The 23,899-nt window shown below is 42.7% G+C and overlaps 1 protein-coding gene across 7 annotated transcripts in view; it reads left to right on the top strand.

The window, feature by feature from the left end:
* The window catches only part of LVRN (laeverin), a 79,274-nt gene that overhangs the window by 18,928 nt on the left and 36,447 nt on the right, over positions 1–23,899 (top strand). For all 7 annotated transcript variants that reach the window (XR_015250718.1, XR_015250717.1, XR_015250719.1 and 4 more), the window contains exons 2-6: positions 1,556–1,698; positions 3,791–3,930; positions 8,346–8,472; positions 15,975–16,129; positions 18,072–18,185. Coding sequence is in view for 2 of the 7 variants with exons in the window: in XM_025924540.2 (XP_025780325.2) it covers positions 1,556–1,698; positions 3,791–3,930; positions 8,346–8,472; positions 15,975–16,129; positions 18,072–18,185 (679 nt within the window). In the remaining 5 variants the exon portion in view is untranslated. The remainder of the gene's footprint in view (positions 1–1,555; positions 1,699–3,790; positions 3,931–8,345; positions 8,473–15,974; positions 16,130–18,071; positions 18,186–23,899) is intronic.

Genomic DNA, 23,899 nt, shown 5'->3' with positions numbered 1-23,899 from the left:
GGTGAGGTGATGAACACATCCAGTTAGCTGACTGTGGGTTGCTTTTGAACGTGCTGATCGTTGCCTGTGAATTTTCATGTGAATAGAGGCCTTATCGTGGTAGAGGAGGGATCCCAGAGGTGGGTGGTGGTGACGGAGGGACCATACTCTCTTGTGGCACCTGTTGAATTCCCCTGTTACTTATCTAAGAGCTGGGCCTGAAGTAAGAGTAAATGCATCAGGGACACTAAGTCTCAGGGTCTTAGGAGAAAAAAAAGAATTAGCATCCACAGTTGTCCTCCCAAAACAGGTTCCCAAGTCCCTAAGTCTGTCTGTCTTTCTTTCAGAAAGAGAGAGAGAGAGCTAGGAGGGGAGGGGCAGGGAGAGAGGGGGACAGAGGATCTGAAGAGGGCTCCATGCTGACAGCAGAGAGCCCAATGTGGGTCTCGAACTAGTGCACTGTGAGATCATGACCCAAGCCAAAGGCAGATGCTTAACTGAATGAGCCGCTCAGGAACCCCCCACCCCAGGTGACTGAGTCTTAGTGATTCCACAGGTTTATTCGGACGAGAGTTGTTAGCTAGGCCCCATGTCCTGTCAGACTTGGGCCCCATTGACACAGAATGAACCTGACCATCTCCTCATTTGCTCAGGACACTCTTGACCCTAAACTATTCCCCATAAATCACCAGTGCACTGTGAGATAATGCCACTTTTTAAAAAATTTTCCATGGAGATGGGGGAAGGAGCAGAAGGGATTTGATAAATCTACCCACCTGGAAACAAAAATTGTCTTTTGCACTTGACACGCACCTGTATTGTTTACCCCCAAGAGGGTGCAAAATAAAACATTTTCTAAGTTTTCAACCCAGAAGAACAGGTGAGAAAAAGATAAAAATGTGGACATTCTTGGGGTGCCTGGGTGGCTCAGTCACTTAAGCATCTGACTTCAGCTCAGGTCATGATCTCACGGTTCGTGAATTTGAGTCCCACATCAGGCTCTGCACTCACAGCGTGGAGCCTGCCTGGGATTCTCTCTCCTTCTCTCTCTCTCTCTCTCTCTCTCTCTCTCTGCCCTTCCCCAATTCGAGCTTTCTCTCTCTCTCTTAAAATAAATAAATAAACTGTAAGAAAATGTTTAAAAAAATGCATTCTTCAGCAGACACTGCTTACACTTTGGTGGAAGATGAAAGCAATAGTCCGTTCCCCAAAAAGAAATCCTAGTTTAAAAAAATACTTGGTTCTCAAAAGCCTGCCATTGCATATTTGCTATATTTGTTCCTATTTTGTTTGCAGAAGGTTTTAAAGGCATATGATGTAATGAAGTAAATAGTATTTTGTGGTTGAAAATTAAATGGGTCTTTTGTATTTTAGGTCTTACAAGAATTGCAAGGTGCGGTGAGCCTTGGGAGTGTATGTGTTTTAACTGGAAGGCAGTGCGGAAGATGAGGGGAAATGTTCTAGCTCCTTCCTGAATATAATTACAAGCCATCATCCCTCAATATTTTTGTGTGTGTGTCCACTAACTTGAAATAAAAATAAATAGGGTTTTTTTCCCCCCCCAAATGTGTTACAGGGCCCTGTTAGCATCTCAGATGGAGCCAACATTTGCCAGGAGCGTTTTTCCTTGTTTTGATGAGCCAGCTCTAAAGGCAACCTTTAATATTACAATTATTCATCATCCAAGCTATGGGGCCCTTTCCAATATGCCACAGCTAGGTAAGTAAGATTTCCTGTCATGGTATGTGTGAATATGTTAATTACAATAGTGTGCATATATATGGACCTACAGATATATGTGTATACTCGCACATACATATGTATTTAACTCTTTAATAGCTTTTATAGCAATGGCTTTTCTAGGCCATGTGTTGGTAGTGTATTATAATTAGGGAGAGCAGTCACATGGGGTACGTATCAGCACCCACATTTTATTTTATTTATTTATTTATTTAAAAAAAATTTTTTTTCCAATGTTTATTTATTTTTGGGACAGAGAGAGACAGAGCATGAACGGGGGAGGGGCAGAGAGAGAGGGAGACACAGAATCGGAAACAGGCTCCAGGCTCTGAGCCATCAGCCCAGAGCCCGACGCGGGGCTCGAACTCCCGGACCGCGAGATCATGACCTGGCTGAAGTCGGACGCTTAACCGACTGCGCCACCCAGGCGCCCCCAGCACCCACACTTTAGAGATGGCAAGTCCTGATTCTTTTTGCACAGGAATCTGGGAACGCCATTTCGTTCTACTTTGGTAGCCTGTCTGCCCACTAGTTTGGGCTTCAACATTGATCGTTAGTGATAAGCTCGAGGACTTAGGCTGAATCTGGTACACAGATGTGTTTCATTTGGCTCGCGTGATTTTTTTTTTCCTTCTGATTGAACTTTTAAAAATCCAGAGATTTCTCATAAACATCAAGATTTTTACTCCCTTGTAAACTTAGAAGATCTAACAACGCAGGGCCTGCAGCTCCTTTGTGACAGCAATAGTTACAGCTCACGAGAGACTGTCCCCTGCAGACGCCTCCCCCCCAGACTTGCCATGGTCCCCACCACTGCCCTGTTAATGTTTGCCAGCCTGATTCACATCAAATACCTGCCCTCGGCTTTGAAGGCCCAGCTTGCCTCTACTGAAGATCTCGCTGAAACCTAGCAATGGCAAAATTATCCTTCCATGACCTGTCACAGGCTCTAGATTAAGCATCCTGAGAGGTGGCCTGGTCAATGAAACAGTAGAAGTAGATGGAAAAGATGAGAGATGGGTGGTGGGCGTCACTTGAGGTGCCCATGGATTAGGTCCTCAGTCAAGACCGTGTTATTCAAGATACTGATTCGGAGCAAAGAGGCTGTCCTTAGACCTTCCTAACACGGTTTGTTTTTAAATGTCTATTTATTTTGAGAGAGAGAGAGAGAGACAGCACAAGTGGGGCAAGGGCAGAGAGAGAGAGAAGAGAATCCCAAGCAGGCTCCACCCGATCAACACAGAGCCAGATGTAGTGCTCGATCTCACTAACCATGAGATCGTGACTTGAGATGAAATCAAGAGTCAGATGCTTAGCCTACTGAGCCACCCAGGTGCCCATTGTTTGTTTTTAATTGAAGTACAGTTGACGTACAAGATTACATTGGTTGCAGGTGTATACCATAGTGATTCAACAATTATGTAATATGCAATGCTCACCATACGAAGTTAGGACTTTTATTTTTTTAGTCTTTATTTTTGAGAGAGAGAGAAACACACATTCAGGAGAGGGGTGTGGGAGGGGGGAGACACAGAATCTAAAGCAGGCTCCAGGCTCTGAGCTGTCAGCACAGAGCCCAACGCGGGGCTTGAACTCACAGACCGCGAGATCATGACCTGAGCCCAAGTCGGACGCTCAACCGACTGAGCCACCCAGGCGCCCCTAAAGTTAGGACTGTTAATGACAGACTTCTCTATGCTGTACATTCTTTCCCCATGGAATTGGTTTTATAACCTAGAAGTTTGTAGCTCTTAATCTCCTTTACCCATTTTGCTCATCTCCCTAGCCCCCTCCCCATTGGCAACCACCATTTTATTCTCTGTATTCCTGAGTCTGTGCTTTTTTGTTGTTGTTGTTCATGTGTTTTGCCTTTTAAATTTCACATGTCAGTGAAATTGTATGGTGTTTGTCTTTCCCTGACTTATTTCACTTAATATGGTTTTGACAGGCTTAGGGGTGCAGAAATCCACACTGCTAGACTATGGGTGACAGTCGACTCCACACATTGTTTCAAAGGTAGCTATTACTGCTTAGGTTTAACGGTGATTTGGACTAAAACCAATTTCTGTAGGTCAGTCTGAAAAAAGAGACGTGAATGGAAGCGTGTGGACCGTTACCACCTTTTCCACCACTCCCCACATGCCAACTTATTTAGTCGCGTTGGCCATATGTGACTATGACCACGTCAGCAGAACTGAAAGGGGCCAAGAGGTGAGTGAGGAAGATTCTGCAGGTAAGGGTGCCTTCATACTGGCCACAGGTGGTTCATCCATTCTCTCTGCATCCAGGGGTTATACCTACATTTCCCATCGTCACCTCCTGGTGGCCCCTCTGACTTTTTCCAAGCCCCGTTGAAACCCTTAGGGTGGCTTTGCAGATGGGACGCCACCATTCTCCCTTTTGGCTCTGTGGAAAGTCTGCACTCAAGGTAGGTTCTGGACCCCCTCTTGCCGGGCTGTTGGCACCTTTCAGAAGACAGGGGAGCTGCCAAACTAGCACCTCGAAGCTCAGGTTTACCTGTTGTGTAGCCGATGCCATTCATGAAGCGGGGGTGATAATCCAAGTGTCTGGCAGTCTGGGCACCAACCGACCAGAAGGGACACCAGCTGGGAACAACTGTAATGGCAGACAGAGTGCCTGCAGGACGGATGCCTGCCTGTAGGTAGGTATCGCCCCATCGAGAAGGAGCCCTGCTGGATTCCTCAACTCTGAGACACCCGGCACCTCCCCACAGTTGTATGAAGTGGGCGCTCTGTCCTGAAATACCCAGTTTTCACCCAGTTACAGCCTCATCACATAATAATTCTCTCGGAATGGGATGCCTGGGTGGCTCAGTCGGGTACACGTCTGACTCTTGATCTCAGCCCGGGTCGCGATCTCACGGTTCGCGTGTTCGAGCCCCACGCTGGGCTCTGTGCTGGCAGCGTGGAGCCTGCTTGGGATCCCCTCTCTCTCTCTCTCCCCCCCACCACCACCTCTCTCTGCCCCCCCCCCTTCAACATAAATAAATAAATAAACTTCAAAAAATAATAATTCTTTAGGGAAATGTCAGGGCTGCTGTGACAAGTGCTTTACATGCTGGTTCACTGCCTCTTCTGCAGTGTGGAGGGAAGGCCGATTCCGTAGGCCGGGATCTTGCTTGCCAGATGGACTCCACAGAGCTGAGGAAAATCAGGCCCCCACAGTCCCATCTGAGACTCTCTCCTGGGCCCGCCCCAGATCTTCCAGGCTTGTGCCACTGACTTGTGGAGATAACAAAGCTGTGCATGAGCCAAGTCTGTCGCCAGGGGGAGAATCACCCAGAGCTGCTCCTCTGGAGGATGCATTAGTAACACCGTGTTAGACGGAGACCACAGCTTCTCTTCCTCAACTGTTGGCTCCAGCCTGAAGACTCACTGGTAGACCCTTGATATCCACAGATGGAACGCAGGCCACGTCAAGCACAGCCAGAAATTTTGGGCACGATTTAGTGTTTTAATCTTTCTTAATGTTTATTTATTTTTGAGAGAGACAGAGAGACAGGCAGACAGTGTGAGCAGGGGAGGAGTAGAGAGAGACAGAGACACAGAATCCGAAGCAGGCTCCAGGCTCTGAGCGGTCAGCACAGAGCCCGACGCGGGGCTCAAACTCACAAACTGTGAGATCATGACCTGAGCCGAAGTCGGACGCCTAACCAACGGGGCCACCCAGGAGCCCCCTTGGGCACTATTTACAAGCGCGTGCTTTGTGCCTGGCATGAAGGAGCCGAGCCCCGGAGCTCACGAGCGACCGAGGTGGTGTGTCAGTATCCACATCTCAAGTGGCTTGCCCATCTCAATGCTGCCATACTGCAACCACGTCTCACAAAAGGGACAGGTCTGTTTCTTGGTGAAGGACAGCCCTGAAAAGAAAACCAGCTGCTGTTGGAAGCAGAGAGGAAATGGAACATGCCTGAGAAGGTCATGTGCTTAGCCAGAAAATTGAAATTTGGGAGGAATTTATCAGCGGAATGCTGCATTTGGCGATGGCTCAGCTCTGCAAAGGGAAGGAGTCCACCATAGTCTACAGGGGAGCCAGAATGTACTCTTGGAATAGTGTCCAGAGTATATGAAGAGTTGCTTATTAAGTAAGAGATAAAAATTTAGTAAAATTGAAAATGCGGTTAATCCTTGTTGACATCAAGATAAACGTGGAAATGTAACTAAGGATGGAAATCATATATATATGTATATTATAAATATTAAGTTTATTTATTTTTGAGAGAGACAGAGAGAGGAGGATGAGTGGGGGAGGGACAGAGAGAGAGGGAAACACAGAATCTGAAGCAGGCTCCAGGCTCTGAGCTGTCAGCACACAGCCCCATGCAGGGCTTGAACCCATGAACCATGAGATCATGACCTGAGCTGAAGCCAGACGCCCAACAGACTGAGCCACCTGAAAATCACATACTTTGAACAGAGCTTAGCACACACAGGCATGTGTAAAGGTACTCCTCTCTCAGGCGGTAAGGTCCGCTGTGTTCGTGGAGAACAAGAATACACTGGTGGACTAGCCGTGGTGTTGAAAGAACTTTGTGGCCGCATCTCCAAAGTGTTCCTCACTATTTTGTGCTCCTGGCGACCCTGCTGGGGGCTCCCTGCCCCTTCCCACACAGCTTGAAATCTCCAAACTTTGCCTCCCCTTTGGCTTATAAAATGGTAGTTTATGAGAGGGGCTTTGGAAACGTTGAGTTAAATATACAAAGGCTTGATTATTTTCCCATAGGTTACAGTGGAAATGCACACATCTTGAATGTGGGGAGTGGGCACTACTGTTTCCACTCGGTAGCTTAGGCTTTGGTTCAGCAATCTTCCCCTTGCCTCTGGAGTTAGAAATGAGGGGGGCGGGGGGAAGGTGGGTAGGTGTAGCACAGGGGCAGGGCTGAATCCTGGGGCCTCCTTCCGAGATAGGGAGGCCGAGGAGAACGAGGTAGGAGGCCTCAAAAACAGGTGGTTGCATTTTGTGAAAGGGGAACATTCCTGAAGACCTCACGTAATGCAATGTTCATATAATTCAAGACAAGTTTTCCAGCAGAAATAAAAGTGAAGTTAAGGTGGATGTGTTCTTGGGCTGCAGCCATCTGCAAATATCGTCGCTCTGCTTCTCATTTTCCTAGCATTCTCTCTAATGTTTTGCAGAGAACCCTTTCTCAAAGCGACTGTGTTCACATCAGGACAATTGCCCTCACGCCCTCATTGCTAACTTTTGTAACAAGGTTACTGAATTTCACACACGTTCTGCGGCATGAATGTTAGCGACTCCATTAAAAAGTGCTCCGATGGTGGTGGTGTGGGATAGAAAGTGATTTCATATTAAACTAATAACGAACGGTATAACAAGAGCAAATTAGCCACGGAGTCGCGCAAATAAATTCCCGAGTCCCCAAACAACAACACAGTTACATTAACCTAACAAAACGTGGCAAGGCTTTCTCTTTACCTGCTACAGAGGAAGGGGTCATAAACAGAATAGAATTCCCTTGTTCAACAACTGTAAAATCATAAGACTTGTGATGCACTTCTTTAAATTAGGGGAATTAACCTTATTGAAAACCTTTGAAAACAAGATCACACTGTTAATGATCTTAGCATTGAAAACATTAACAAACCGTTTTAAATTTGCACAACTCAGGTGTGTTTCATAATGTACCATATCGTGTGAGCCCTGCTAACTGCACAGTTCTGTTTTGGAACATTGGAAACATGTCCTAAAAAGGGAAGCAAGGGTCTGAGATACCCTCTTACTCTAAGATAGAGTCTACATTTTCTGTAGGGGTAGATACCATCCCAGAGATTATTTCTGAATTCCAAAAGTTACACATGTTATTGTGAAAAAACAAAAAACAAAACAAAACAAAACACGACTAAATAACACCCTTTCCAGAGAATCACAGCTCACATCTTAGTGACTAGCCTTCTGGACTTTCTCCAGAGCATGTACACATTTACAGCTGACCTTGAAGAACACACATTTGAACTGAGTGGGTCCATGTACACACAGATTTAAAAATAAATTTTTTTTTTTAGCACTTATTTATTTTTGACAGAGCGCGAGCGGGGGAGGGGCAGAGAGACAGACACACACAGAATCCGAATCAGGCTCCAGGCTCCGAGTTGTCAGCACAGAGCCCAACATGGGCCTTGAACTCACGAACTGTGAGATCATGACCTTAGCCGAAGCTGGATGCTTAACCAACTGAGCCACCCAGACACCCCAACTTCCTCATGATTTTTTAAAATAACATTTGCTTTTTCTTTTTACTACCTTACTTTATTGTAAGTTTACAATATATGATACATATATAAAATATGCATTAATCTACTGTTTACGTTATCGGTAAAGGCTTCCCGTCAACAGTAGGCTGTTACAGTTAGGTTTTTGGGGAGTCACAAGTTACAGTTATATGCAGATTTTTGACTGCATGGGGTCAGCACCCTTAACCTCCATGCTGTTCAGGATTCGTCAGCTGTCAACATTTTGTCGTGTAGCTTCTTCTGGAAAGGTAAGGCTTTGACTCGAGAGCATCAGAAAATTGGCCCATGCAGGCTGCCTCTTTCCAAAGTTCACTACCGCTTTCCCTAATCACTGCTTAATTGTTTTTGATTTAGATACGCATCTGGGCCCGGAAAGATGCCATCGCAAATGGAAACGCAGCCTTTGCTTTGAACATCACAGGTCCTATCTTCTCTTTTCTGGAAGATTTGTTTAATATTAGTTACCCTCTTCCTAAAACAGGTGAGCCATCTTCTGTTCCAATGCCATTGGTTTCCTATTGTTGGGGCCCTGGGTTAAGGTCAAGGGTACACAGAAGAGCCTCCTTGGACCCATTGTTACCACTTAGCCACTGTCAGAGGCAGCCCTGCGGGCGTCCCATCCGTAAGTTTGACACCTTCCCAAACACAGAGAGGCCTATCGGCTATTTCTCCATACACTGCCCAGTGCCCGCAGGTGTTCTCAGCATTTAGATTCCTCCTGGGTGTTTGATGCCAGGCTCTCCCCCTACAGAGGCTGCTGTCCCTCCTGCATTCTGTCCTTTCCTCTCCTAGTGCATGTGTGTGACAACACAGTTCTGGATCCTTTTAGCAGGCCCACGTGAGTTACTCCATGTCCCATGAATAAGGTTGGTGGTGATTTATGGGGGGTAGCGTTTGTATGTCTGTTTGTTTTTTAATATTCTTTAGCTGTGAGTCATTGGATTAGGACGTGGGGGTCCTTTCTCTCGTACAAACTTGAAATCACGTGTGAACCCTATACAGTCCTTGAGGAAATATAGAGACATTTTGTTGCTCCTAGATCTGTACAGTATGCCCTTAAGATTGTGTTGAGCCCCTCCGCTCAGAAAGCTGTCCGGCGTTTTCTCTGTCTCTGGTATCGTGTCAATGTATCTTGTTCCTCTGACCTGTTCTGCGAAGTCTTGGAAAAAGTGTGCTCTGCCTTTTTCACCATCAGCTCGGCTGATGGTGGAAGAGGGTAGGAAGTAATTGTCTGGGAGCTCAAGCCTCCTGAACACCGGCGAGCCAGGGGTCTAGGCAGCTTGAGCCTTCTGGCTGGGGAGGAACGGGGAGCAAACCAGGCTTGGCCCATTCAGGGATCCCGGAAGTGATACCTCTCCTTCTGGGAGTTGGAGGCATCAGAAGCCTGGGCTTGGAGACATCTGTGACTGGAGGATCTCACGGTGACAATTGTCTAGGCAAGAAAAGTTCCATTTGTCTTTATTTACATAAACAACGGTCCAGAGTCACCCTCTGTTCCCTGTTCCGTAAAGCACCTCCTCCCTCCAGTTAGTCTCCTCGTTATTGTCCCCACCCCTTCCCTGCTGGCCCCCTCGAGCCCGTCTTGCAACACTGAGGCACAGGGGAACTTTCCACAGCAAAACCTGACAACCGTGTTACTGTAATATTACATATTGCTGTCCTCTTTAAAACCTCTCTGTGGCTTCCTGTTGCCCTGAGGATACAGTCCAAACCCTGTGCCCTGTCTTTACAACAGTGCGTCTCTGGCCAAACTCTCAGGGCTTTTGGCAACTCCTCCGAGTTGGAAGGATGCCCTGGCATCCGCTCTGTCCCCTCTCTACCTTCCTCTTCTCCTCTCCCTCAGGCTCTTGCACATGGACTTTGTACATCCTGCAGTGCAGTCTCTCCAGCTTGTTAATTTGTATGTTTCTCAACCCAGTGCCGCCTCCTCCAGGAAGCTTTCCCTGATTCCCTTTTCCTCATGCTTCCACAGCATCCTATGCACCCCTCCATTTGAGCGCTTGACTTAACTACGACTTAATTGTTTCTCTTATTAGATCAAGAGTAACTTGGGTTCAGGATCCGGCTTGTCTTTTTCTTTGTGCACACAGAGCCTATTGAGACTTCTTCTTCTAGAATGGTAGACAGTAACTTTTTTTTTCTTTTTTAATGTTTATTTTGGGGGAGAGAGAGAGAGAGAGAGAGAGAGAGAGAGAGAGAGAGAGGGAGGGAGAGAGAGAGAGAATCCAAAGCAGGCTCCAGGCTCTGAGCTGTCAGCACGGAGCCCAACGCAGGGCTCAAATCCACAAACCATGAGATCATGACCTGAGCCCAAGTTGGATGCTTAAGTGACTGAGCCACCTAGGTGCCTCTGCGTTGTTAGAAGATTTGAAAGAAGAAGTGGCATGATGCTTTTAAGAATAAATGTGGACATTTAAAGATTTATAGACTTTTAGAATGGCAACTTCTCTTCTAAGTTTTAATTGTGCTTTTAACTTCAAAAAAATTTGTTTAACGTTTATTCATTTTTGAGACAGAGAGAGACAGAGCACGAATGGGGGAAGGTCAGAGAGAGAGGGAGACACAAAATCTGAAACAGGCTCCAGGCTCCGAGCTGTCAGCACAGAGCCCGACGCGGGGCTCGAACTCACGGACCGCGAGATCATGACCTGAGCCGAAGTCAGACGCCCAACCGACTGAGACACCCAGGAGCCCCTGTGCTTTTAACTTTAAATAACAGAGTCCAAACTATATATACTACACATCCACACGATTTGTATTTTTGGTAGCAATGAAACTCAGGTACAATATAAATCATAAAACAGTGAAATAATGACCATAATCAGTGAGAATCTATGGAGCAAATACTGGCTACCTATTACTTTTTTAGGTGCTTCTTTTTTAAAGATTTTTTTGGAATGTTTTTATTTATTTTTAAGGAGAGAGAGAGACAGAGCATGAGTGGGAGAGGAACAGAGAGAGAGAGGGAGACACAGAATTCGAAGCAGGCTCCAGGCTCTAGCTGTCAGCACAGAGCCCGACGCAGGGCTCGAACTCATGGACCGCGAGATCATGACCTGAGCCGAAGTCGGACGCCCAACCGACTGAGACACCCAGGAGCCCCTGTGCTTTTAACTTTAAATAACAGAGTCCAAACTATATATACTACACATCCACACGATTTGTATTTTTGGTAGCAATGAAACTCAGGTACAATATAAATCATAAAACAGTGAAATAATGACCATAATCAGTGAGAATCTATGGAGCAAATACTGGCTACCTATTACTTTTTTAGGTGCTTCTTTTTTAAAGATTTTTTTGGAATGTTTTTATTTATTTTTAAGGAGAGAGAGAGACAGAGCGTGAGTGGGAGAGGAACAGAGAGAGAGAGGGAGACACAGAATTCGAAGCAGGCTCCAGGCTCTAGCTGTCAGCACAGAGCCCGATGTGGGGCTCAAACCCACAAAGTGTGAGATAATGACCTGAGCCGAAGTCAGACGCTTAACTGACTGAACCACCCAGGTGCCCCTCTAGGTGCTTTTTGAATGCAAAAGAAGTAAGTGGCTGGGGCTCTCTGTTTAAGTAGATGAATTGGGGTGATACTTTCAATATGTAGAAACAAAAGCAACAGATCACCAAGTAAGGGATAATGTACTGGCTAAGTAAAAGTCTTAAAAGAAAGAGGGTTAAGAAGTGGTAATGGGAGTAGCCTACATATATAAAGAACACCTACAAATATATAAGAAAATACAGTAGAAAAAAATAAAAGATACCTGGATAGTTGTTATAAAGAAAAAGGAACACATGTAACTAATACACTTATGAAGAGATATTGAACCTCATTAGTAACTGAGAAATGAATGTCCAAGGCCATGGTGAGGCCCCATTTTATACCTACTCACTTATCAAAAAGGAGGCATGTGACAAATGCCAAATGTTAGAAAATGGAAGGGAGTATCAATTGCTACAACACCTTTGAAACATATTTACCATCTTGCAATGTTGATCATTAGAATACCTTAAGACCCAGGGGCGCCTGGGTGGCTCAGTCGGTTAAGTGTCCGACTTCAGCTCAGGTGATGATCTTGTGGTTTTTGAGTTCGAGCTCTGCATCAGGCTCTGTGCTGACAGCTCAGTGTCTGGAGCCTGCTTTGGATTCTTTGTCTCCCTCTCTCTGCGCCTCCCCTGCTCACACTCTGTCTTTCTCTCTCTGTCTCAAAAATAAATAAATGTTAAAAAATATTTTTTAATTAAAAAAAGAATATCTTAAAACCCAATAATTCCATTTCTAAATAGATCTCCAAGAGGAATTTGATCACTTATGTACCAGAAGACAAGTGCAAGAATGATCATAGCTACAGTTCTTATAATAGCCCCAGACTGAAGGCAACCAAAATGGTCATCGACAGGCAAATGGATAGGTAAATTACAGTTCATTCACACAATGAAAAACTCTATAGCATTGAAAGTGAACCACTTTTTCTAAAGTTAAAAAAAAATGAACTTGCCGATAGTAATTTAACTTCTGGAAGAATACACTGAAGGGTGAGTTGAGAGGCAGCCCAAAGAAAGATGTAAGTCAGCGGTTCTCAAACTTTAGCATGCATTGGAACCACCTGAAAGGCTTGTTAAAACACAGATTGTTGCTGCTGTCCCAAGAATTTCTGATTCAGTAGGTCTGCAGTTGGTCCCAGAATTTCCATTTCTAGTAAGTTCCCAGGTGGTGCTGATGATGTTGGTCTGGGTGGGGGGAATCACAGTATGAGTTATTACTAATATTCTGCATTAGGGGTTGGCAAACTATCAAATATGGCCCACTGCCTTTTTCTCTACGGCCCACGAATTAAGAGTGGTTTTTACATTTTTAAATGAGTTTAAAAAAATCAAAAGAAGACTATTTTGTTGACACATGACAGTTATATGAAATTCCAATTCCAAGGTCTGTAAGTAAAGAGCCAAAGTTGGGTGTGTAACCAACTGAACCGCCAAGGTGCCCCTGCTTGTTTATTTTTAATGGAAATGGAACCATAGTTTGAGACTGTTCTTTGACTTTTTTTTTTTTTTTTTGGTTTCTTTTAAAAGGTTGTTACTGTATGTAGCAACATGGTCCAGGTAACTAACTATTCTTTTGTATCGTCATTTTTATTTTATTTTTTGAGAGAGAGAGTGTGTGTGTGTGTGTGTGTGTGTGTGTGCGTGCGCGTGCGCGCGCACATGCACCCGAGTAGGGGAGAGGGACCAAGGGAGAGGGAGAGAGAGAATCTTAAGCAGGCTCCATGCTCAGCACAGAGCCCAAGGTAGGGCTGGAACTCAGGAACTCTGAGATCCTGACCTGAGCCTAGAAGTCAGACACTTAACCTACTGAGCCACCCAGGTGCCCCTCTATTGTCATTTTAAACACAGAGAATGCTTATACATTGATTTGACAAAATAACTTATTTAATCCTCTGTGGTTGAACATTTGGACTAATTCTACACCTCCCCTCCCCCACCCATTTTGGGCCACTTTAGAAACACTAAAGAGGGGCACCTGGGTGGCTCAGTCGGTTGAGCATCTGACTTTGGCTCAGGTCATGATCTCACGGTCTGTGAGTTCGAGCCCCGGATCAGAGCCTGGAGCCTGCTTCGGATTCTGTGTCTTCCTCTCTCTCTGCCCCTCCCCCACTCATGCTCTGTCTCTGTCTCAGAAATAGACATTAAAAAAAAAAAAAAAAGAAACACTAAAGAAAACATAAGGAGTGTGTACAAATATCCATGCTGTTTGCCCTAGTGTAAATTCCAAAAGTTAAATGACTTAGCCAACGCGTAGGAACATTTTTAAAAATTATAAAGCATTTTGCTGGATTGTCCTGGAAAGATTGTAGCAGTTCACACCCTTATCAACAGGCATTATGCCAGTTCTCCTTTACCTAATTATTAATACTAATACAGTACTAATTATTAATCTTCTCACACCTTTGAAAGATTAAGTTATATCACTGTTTTAATTTTTGTTTCTGATAATTAATGAAGTTGAATGTTTCAAGTAAGATTTTTGACTATTTTAATTGTTTCTTTAGTGAATTGTTCACATTTTTTTTTTTTTATTTTTATTTTTATTTTTTTTTTAATTTTTTTTTTTTCAACGTTTATTTATTTTTGGGACAGAGAGAGACAGAGCATGAACGGGGGAGGGGCAGAGAGAGAGGGAGACACAGAATCGGAAACAGGCTCCAGGCTCCGAGCCATCAGCCCAGAGCCCGACGCGGGGCTCGAACTCACGGACCGCGAGATCGTGACCTGGCTGAAGTCGGACGCTTAACCGACTGCGCCACCCAGGCGCCCCTGTTCACATTTTTTTTTAAATTTTAATTTGTTAGGGTTTTTTTTTTTTTTTTAGTATTGAAAAAAACCATTGTCTAGTTGTTTGTGCTATATGCTGCAAATATTTTTCCCAGTTTGTGGCTTGCCTTTCATATTTGTTTATGGTGTCTTTTGGTGAACTAAAATATTTCATTGTAACTAGACTATTTTTTAGAGCAGTTGCAGGTTTATCGGAAAATTACACACAAAGCGTAGGGTTTTCCCATTTACCTCCTCTCCTCCCCCCGCCCCCAGTTTATCCTACTGTAAATATCTTCCATTAGGGTGGCACATTTGTTACAATTGATGAACCAATATTGATACGATATCATTAATTAAAGCCTGTAGTTTACATTAGGTTTCACTCTTGGTGCTGGACATTCTATGAGTTTTGACAAACGTATATTGACACGTGTCCAAAATTACAGTATCTTACAGAATAGTTTCACTGTCATAAAAATCCCCTGTGCTCTACATATGCATCCCCCCCTTCTGCCCAGAGTCCTGATAACCACACATCTTTTTCCTGTCTCTCTGCTTTTACCTTTTCTGTAAGTAAAACCTTGGATTGCGAGTAACTTGTTCCAGAGTTCCAGAGGATGAGCAAACATTTCTAATAAATTTTAACTTGATCAACGAGCAGTGTTCTGTAATGTGAGTAGTACGTGATGCTGAACGTCACATGGTCACTACTGAGCCAATGGTTCCTGAAATTCACTTGGATACACGAGTGCTTTGGATTACCAATGTGTTTCTGGAATGAATTATGCTCACAAACCAAGGTTTTGCTGTAGTTGGAGTGGTACCATTGTATAGCTTTTCCCAGCTAGCGTCTTTTGCTTAGCAATCTGCGTGTAAATTTCCTCTGTGATCTCTCATAGTTGGATAGCTCATTTCTTTTTACTGCTGAATGATGCTCTATGGTATGGATGGATATACTGAAGTTTGTTTATACGTTCGCCTTTTGAACTCCATCTTGGTTGCTTCTGATTTTTCCCAGTTACCAATAAATCTGCTGTAAACATTCATTTGCTATTTGTTGTGGACTTAAGTCTTCAACTCACGTGGGTGAAGAACTTTGGAGTTCAATGGCTAGACTATATGGTCAGCATTTATTTAGTTTTTTAAGAAACCGCCGAACTGTCTTCCAAAGCGTCTATGCCATTTTGCCTTCCCACCAGCAATGAGGGAGAGTTCCTGCTGTTCCGTATCTTCTCCAGCATTTGTTGGTGTGTTTTGGATTTAAACCATCCTAATAGTTGTGTCGTAGTATCCCGTTGTTTTAATTTGCAATTTTCTGATGACCTATGATGTTGGGCATCTTTTAATATGCCTATTTCCTTTTTGCCTATCTTATGTCATAAAGTGTCTCTTCAGATGGGTTGTTTGCCAAGTTTGAAAAGTTTATTTTTTATAGTTATGTTTTAAGAGTTCTCTGTGCAGATTCTTTATCAAAAGTATGTGATTTTCAGATAATCAAAGCGATTTGTTTTCTGGATTCTGTCTTCGGTATTAGTCTTCTCTCCCCTCAGATTAAAAATACTCACTTGCATTTTCTTTGAGTAATTTTATGATTTCATTTTGACATACTTATATCTGGAAATCTCAAACTTTTTGGAAGAGATGATTTCATTTTTCCCTCCATTTAAATCCACTTAGATATAATTGCCTTGCCTACTTTTGACAACAGTGCAATGGAAAACTGGGGACTATTGATATTCGATGAGTCATTATTGTTGATGCAACCAAATGATCAAGTAACAGACAAAAAGGCTGTGATCTCCTTCATTCTCTCCCACGAGATTGGACATCAGGCATGTGGTAAAATGTTCTTTCTTATTTCACATGAAGATATTCTCCAGCTGCTCTACCAAGGATAGCAAAAACCAAACCAAAACAAAACAAAAAACTGTATGGTACACCAGATTACTTTCATTCATTCATTCATTCATTCATTCATTCATTTAATGTTTATTTATTTATTTTGAGAGGGAGGGAGAGAGAGAAAGCAGGGGAGGGGCAGAGAGAGAGAGGGAGACAGAGAATCCCAAGCAGGCTCCATGCTGTCAGCTCAGAGCCAGATGCAGGGCTGGAACCAATAAACCCTGAGATCATGACTGAGCTGAAATCAAGAGTTGGATGCTCAATGTACTGAGCCACCCAGGTGCCCCTATGGTACACCAGATTTTAAAAAATCATTCAAAAAGTGGGACAATGAAGGAAGGATCTGTGTAATCAGATCTTGTGTGGATTTGAACTATTGGTGATGGATCATAGAGATGAGACCTTACAGGCCATTCAGAGGTCAAGTATTCATACCCAAAGGTAGACTTTACTCCACAGAGCCCTGTTCAAGGAAAGTAAGTCAACCAGAGGGATGATAATTTGTTTTCATTCCATCTTAAAATAAGGGATATTCAAAAAGGTCACTGAAGGATATCCACATTTCTTTCATCAGTACATCATTATAGACTTTGTTTTGTTTTTTGAAGAGAGGTTAAAGGGGTGTCAGCAATGTTAATGTCAGTGGGATGACTAGTAAACAATCCTCAAGCTGCATACCCAAAATCAGTGTAAACAAGGAGTTATTTCTTTAGATCTGTGCCTTCACACCGTGATTTTAGAAGCTTTGCTGTGTGTTTAATGGAGGTTCTCACACCTGCTTTTTGACCTTGACTCCATTCATACCAGTTTGTCAAGAAAGAAATGCTCTAAGCTATGAAATTGTTATCTTCTTGCCATGTGGATCTATAAGAAGTTTTGGGAAAGAGTGATTTACTAGGATAGAATAACCCCTTGTTGCGTAGTCAAAACAAACCTTGACAAGTTTTGATCAGTCCCCCCAATATGTCATTTTTTTATGATTCTCAAGCGACACATTGTTTTGGAAGACAGGCTGATGACTATTAGTATATCACAGCTGTTATAAGAACTTGACTAAATACTAGGGTATGGATTAGTTGGTTTTAGAAATTATTCTGTTTTTCTTTCCTGATTCTATGCATCGTCCATTTGGCACTTTCTTTCTGTTAAGGTCAAATAGACAATAATTACAGCTGGACCACTTTGTAGAACATATGAGTGATTTGTCTATGGCACAGCTCAAAACATGTTCTTGAAACATAATAACTGCTTCCAGAAAAATCCTGATGTAGTCTATTTGTAGGATGCTATAATTAGTAGGTGTTAATTGAACATTCCAACCTTCTGCTTTATTTAACTTAATGTAACTTTTGGGCAAGTGGACAGTTTAGGAAATGCTACTCTAGCTTACCTCATCTTTGAACATGACAGTTTTTTTTTTTAATGTTTATTTACTTTTGAGAGAGAGTGAGCGTGAGCGAGGGAGGGGCTGAGAGAGAGGGAGACACAGAATCTGAGGCAGGTTCCAGGCTCTGAGCTGTCATCACAGAGCCTGACATGGGGCTCGAACTCGGGAACCGTGAGATCACGACCTGAGCCGCAGTCGAACACTTAACCGACTGAGCCATCTCGGCGCCCCTGAACTTGACAGTTTTAAAACAAATTGCTTTCAGTCATTTGGATGTGAAATAATTATTTCAGAGAAATGCACGGCTGCTATCTCTTCATGTTAAAGCAACAACCTGCTTTTTGGAGTCCTATTTTCAAGTTTGATTATTGAAGGCAAATAAAGTTTAATTGTGTCTTTGACCTTACATTTATTTAACATGCAATTACAGTAAATATTACTTAAGTTAAATTTAAGAAAGCTCTTTTTTCTCCCATCTCCAAAAGTGGTTTGGAAATCTGGTTACCATGAATTGGTGGAATGATATCTGGCTCAAAGAAGGTTTTGCATCTTATTTTGAATTTGGAGTCATTAACTACTTCAATCCTAAATTCCGAAGAGTAAGTGTGTCTGTTAAATTTACTTATATTTTTTTCTCCTAATTATAAAAGTAATGCATTTCATTGTTTCGAGTGTGTGAAATACAGAAAAATATAGGGAATGTTAAATTATCTGTAATACCAGAGATGATCAGTGTTCTCTTTTTCGTGATTTCTTTTTCCAGGATTTTACTCATTATAAATATTCGTAAAAGTGGGAATTACTTTTTTCACACAGAAACATGTAATGCCTTCTGTACTACCTATTGTATCAAGAGAGTTTCCACAAATCATTATATCATTTTTGAAAACAGGAATTTTTTTTAATATGAAATTTATTGTCAAATTGGTTTCCATACAGCACCCAGTGCTCATCCCAACAGGTGCCCTCCTCAATGCCCATCACCCACTTTCCCCTCCCTCCCACCCCCATCAACCTTCAGTGAAAACAGGATGTTTAAGGGTTGCCTAATATTTTATTATGTCACCTTATGAGATATATACATATTTTATTCCCCTACTCTCAGATTTTAGGTCATTTTCACTTATTCCTACCTAGACTAAATTCTAAAGCCACTGTAATTAGTAGTCTCTGACTTTAATGGTAAGTAATATCATTAAATAAAATAGAATAATATGGATAATATAATATTTTATAGTATTTATAAAATATATATGTAATATATAATATGTAATGTTACAATATTTATAATATTATATTATTGTGAAATTATATATCAGCTATGTTGTTGATAGCATATGGAATAGTATGGATAACATTTTATGGTATTTATAAAATATAATATATATAATATATAATATGTAATGTTATATTTATAATATGTTATATTATTAAATTATATATCAGCTATGTTGCTGATAGCATATATGTTATAGTTGATAGTATTTTGCCATTTTCAATGAATAGTAGTATGAAAATATAACTTCATGAATATGCAAATCTGGTGATTTCAACTATAAGTTGTACTTCTGGTCGTTTAGGTAGATTAATTAGGTACTGCTTTTAGAATGTCATGATAAAGCTGAATTGATTTTACTTGGCTTTGATCTTTAAATGTTTAGATGTAATATCATCCTTTGCCATGTCCCTCATTTTTTTATAGCAGCCTGGGGTCCTTGCGTCCCCTCTGTCCCTGCCTCCCTTTACCTTTGTTTCTTTCTTTTCATTTTTTAAAATGTTTATTTACTTTCGAGAGAGAGTGCGTGAGTGGGGGGGGGGAGGGGAGGAGCAAAGAGAGAGGGGGACAGAGGATCCCAACGGGGCTCTATGGGGACAGCAGCAAACGTGACGTGGGGCTCAAACTCATGAACCCATAAGATCATGACCTGAGCCAAAGTCTGCTGCTCAACCAACCGAGCCACCCAGGCACCCCTGCCTTTACCTTTCAGATGCTCAGGGTTGCTTATCCCACTGCTCTTTGCTGGCCTGTCCCTCATCCCTTCCCCCCAGTGTTTCCAAGCTTGGTTCTTGGCCTCTTTCCTTCTTTCCCCATCCTCACTCAGTATACTGATATTCGAAAGGCTGATTAATCTCCACTGGCCAGGTCATTATTACAGGCTAAATGTACTCACTTCGAAGGAGATTCTAAGCTTATGTTTTTCCTATTACATTGGCAATAAAATTTCTGTTTTTAATGAGAGGATGGAGACGGTAGGTAGATGATATTCTGGTTTTTTTTGCTGATAATTTGGCAGAATAAAACATTGGCAAACCTAACTTGGCCCCATGGAAACTTTATTTAACCCCCCCCCCTTTTTTTTTAACCTATTCATGAATTCAGTTTGTGGGAAGCACTGATGTAGCAGCCTCTTTTTTTTTTTAAGTTTATTTATTTATTTTGAGAGGGAGAGAGTGAGCATGGGGGAGGGGCAGGCGGAGATGGAGAGAGAGAATCCCAAGCAGGCTCCACGCCATCGGCACAGAGCCCAACGCAGGGTTCCATCCCACGAACCGTGAGACAATGACCCGAGACGAAATCAAGAGTCGGATGCCCAACTGACTGAGCCGCCCAGGCACCCCACAATACCCTGGTTCCATGCAACCCACCGTATACTTTGTGGACTTCCTATAAATCGCCCACCACCCCGCAGTCCAGCTGCCCTGAGGTGCCCCTGCCCTCCTTCCCTTAGGTTGGACATCATTACGTAGATAAGGAAACTAAAGTACTGGATGGTCAAGTGACTTGCCCAAGTCATTTGCATGATTGAGACAGAAGTGTGATTATAACCCAGTTGTCTGGGTCTGGTCTGATGACGAAGGTGATGACAATAATAATGGCAATAATACTGCCTTTCCTATACCCCAAGTGCTTAGGACTTACATCCCAGGTAGTGTGAGTTTCGTACATGCCTCATCTTACTCAGTTCTCAAAACGATCATAGGAGTCTAGTTGTCATTTTGTCCATTTTCCGGTAGAGGAAAGTGGCTTAGGAGCATTAAGTAAGTTGTTCAAGGTCTCATGGCTACTAGATGTCAGAGATGAGGTTCGGTCCCAGGTTTCTCTGACTCTGAGCCCATGCCTTCACCCCACTGTGCTCTGCAGAGAAGATTCACAGGAGTGTTCTTGTCCTCTAAGAGCTAATGGGATGTGTGTGTGTGTGTGTGTGTGTGTGTGTGTGTGTGTGTGAGAGAGTTCATTATATGACTCTTTCCATTTAGATAAACTTTATATATGTAAACATCAGTTGTCTTCAAAAGTCCTTTCAATATACTCTATACCTACAAAATTGTTTATATCTCTCTTTGAGAAGCTAGAATCTATGCATGGTTTATGTCATCTATAACTGTTTATGAAAGCATTTGGTTGTATCCCAAATTAACCCTGCTTGGATTCAATAAGAAAAGAAGTTCCATTCCTGCGAAACAATTAGATTCATCCTTTATTTTCTTAGCTGAATGGAATATATCATTGCCATCGATCAATTACCCCTTAATGCAATTGAAATGGCTAAGGTATTATCATATCTGGGAAAATTTGATGAAAATATATTACTGGTGTTTTTGAAGCAAATATAAGATTAGCCTCTTTTTGTAGCATTTAGTTACTTGTTTTAATCGTTGCTTAAAAAAATTTGTTTTATACTTAAAAAAATTTTTTTAATGTTTATTTATTTTAGAGAGAGACAGAGACAGAGTGTGAGTGGGGGAGGGACAGAGAGAAAGGGAGACAGAATCTGGAGCAGGCTCCAGGCTCTGAGCAAGCTGTCAGCACAGAGCCCGACACAGGGCCTGAACCAACAAACTGCGAGATCATGACCTGAGCCAAAGTCAGGCACTAAACCAACTGAGCCACCTAGGTGCCTCAGAAAAATTTTTGAATGTTTACTTATTTTTGAAGGAGAGAGTGAGCATGAGTGGGGGAGGGACAGAGAGAGAGGGAAGCATAGACTCTGAAGCAGGCTCTAGGCTCCGAGCTGTCAGCACAGAGCCTGATCGCAGGGCTCGAACTCAAGAGCTGTGAGACCATGACCTGAGCTGAAGTCAGACACTCAACCAACTGAGCCACCCAGGCGCCCCATAAGCCTTGCTTTCTTAACACCTCTTTTCTGAATCTACATTTCTCAGTGTTTGTGAAGCTGACTGAATATAACTCTGGGCAAAAGAGCGTGAGATCCTGGCGCTTGAGGAATCTCCCGTGAGCTTTGTGTTTTAAAAGCTTAAAGCCTTATTTCAGTGATCTTTGAGAGATCAAGAACTTTGGCTTCCTTTTAATCTGGTCATTACATTGACATTGGGGAAGAGAATCACAGAACCATATGCCGAATCAGATTCCCGTTTTTTTCTTTCTTGGTCTCATTTCAGCTGAAAGTCATTAAAACATGTTATGAATGGGTCATGGTCCCAGATTCAGAAAACATCAGGCACCAGTTGGCTTCTTGGTCCCTGAAGCCCCAGCTCTGATGCTGCCACCCACTGACTTTTCTGTCTCTCTTTCTCTGGCTTAAGGAAGCAACAGACTTGGCGGAGGGAAAGGAACATAGGAGCCTTGCAGACAGTCACGTCTTAACTCTGTTTTTACAATCATTGTAAGCTGCCCACCTCTAAGCTTTAGTTCCTCATCGGTAAAGTAAGTTTCATGCAGTCACACAACAAATTATTGAGGATCTACGAGGCAGCATCGTGACAACTACCGTTTATAGAGCGTCGTATCCATTATCTGACTCAGTCCTCAGCGAACTACAGAAATCATAATAGTGACAATTTTGTTAAGTAATTGTGAGTGAGTAACCCTCACTGAGCATGTTCTGTTCGCCAGGCACTGTGCTACGAACTTTATGTAAATTGATTTAGTCCTGATAATAATCCCATGAGGACAGTTTTCTTCCCTCCATTTCTAGATGGAGAAACCAGAGTTTCAGAGAGATAAAGTTGGTTGCCTTTTATGAGTAACACAGTTCCAAAGAGGGTAAGGTAGGATTCACACTCAGGCAGCTCAATTCCAAATTCTGTTTTTCTTTTTTTCTTTTTTTCAGTTTATTTATGTATTTTGAGAGACACAGAGAGAGAATGAATGGGAAAGGGCAAAGAGAGGGGGGGGAGAGAGAGAATCCCAAGAAACTCTGTGCTGCCAGCACAGAGCCCGACTCAGGGCTCGAACCCACCAACCATGAGATCATGACCTGAGCTGAAATCAAGAGTTGGATGCTTAACCGACTGAGCTATCCAGGTGCCCCCAAAGCCTGTGCTTTTAACCACAGTGATAGTCCATGCAAATTGATTGTAATAAATACTGTTGTGTTTCTTAGGATAAAAATAGATTTAATAGGAGTAGATCTTTTTCTCTATAATCTCACAGCTACCGGAAGAAAGTAATGGTGAGTATACAGACTCCCTGTCTCCAGTCACTGTATGTAGTGGCTAGATAATGAATTTCTAAAAGTCTAACATCACTTTTTGTGAAGTGTTTTCCTCCAGCAGACTGGAACAGGCTGGAACAAGCATTAATTTATGGGAGGCCCAGAGGAGAATCGACCTCAAGGATATTGAGGAAGAGGTGTTTGCCCCATTCATCACAGTTAACTTGTATGATTATAATGACAACTAGAAGATGATATAAGATCTTACACCAGGCAGGCAGAAGAGATAATCCATTCAGGGGGCAAGGGTGGAGTTCACAAAATCTGGAAAAGTCTATGTATAAAGGTGTTGTTAAAACATTGTTCATAACAACAGAAAGCTGGAAGCAACTTCAATGCCTAACTAACAGGAAAATGATGAAGTCAGTTATGGTTCATTCATTGACTCAACAATGGGCCATTCTGCAACTCTGCATTTATTTATTTGTTTTTATTATTTTTTTTTAATGTTTAGTTTTGAGAGAGAGAAAGAGAGAGAGACAGAGCATGAGCAGGGGAGGGGCAGAGAGAAAGGGAGACACAGAATCCGAAGCAGGCTCCAGGGTCCGAGCTGTCAGCAGCACAGAGCTCGATGTGGGGCTGAAACCCACAAACCCTGAAATCATGACCTGAGCCAAAGTTGGACACTTAACCGACTGAGCCACCCAGGTGCCCCTGAATTCACACATGTTTGATTGTGATCAGATCCACAAGGCATCCTTATTCACATTAAAGTTTGAGATGCACTGGTCTAAATGACAGGCTTTCTGATTTCTAGAAGAGCAGAGTTTGATAACCATAGAATCAATGGTGTTAGTAAATGAAAAAGGAGAGAGTTGGTTAGAACATTGGCTAATGGAAGCAGGCAGAAATTGAAG

The sequence above is a fragment of the Puma concolor genome, chromosome A1, assembly GCF_028749965.1.
Source record: "Puma concolor isolate L17-30 chromosome A1, mPumCon1.1.hap2, whole genome shotgun sequence".
NCBI classification, from domain to species: domain Eukaryota; kingdom Metazoa; phylum Chordata; class Mammalia; order Carnivora; family Felidae; genus Puma; species Puma concolor.
This window is presented reverse-complemented; position numbering and strand designations above follow the sequence as displayed.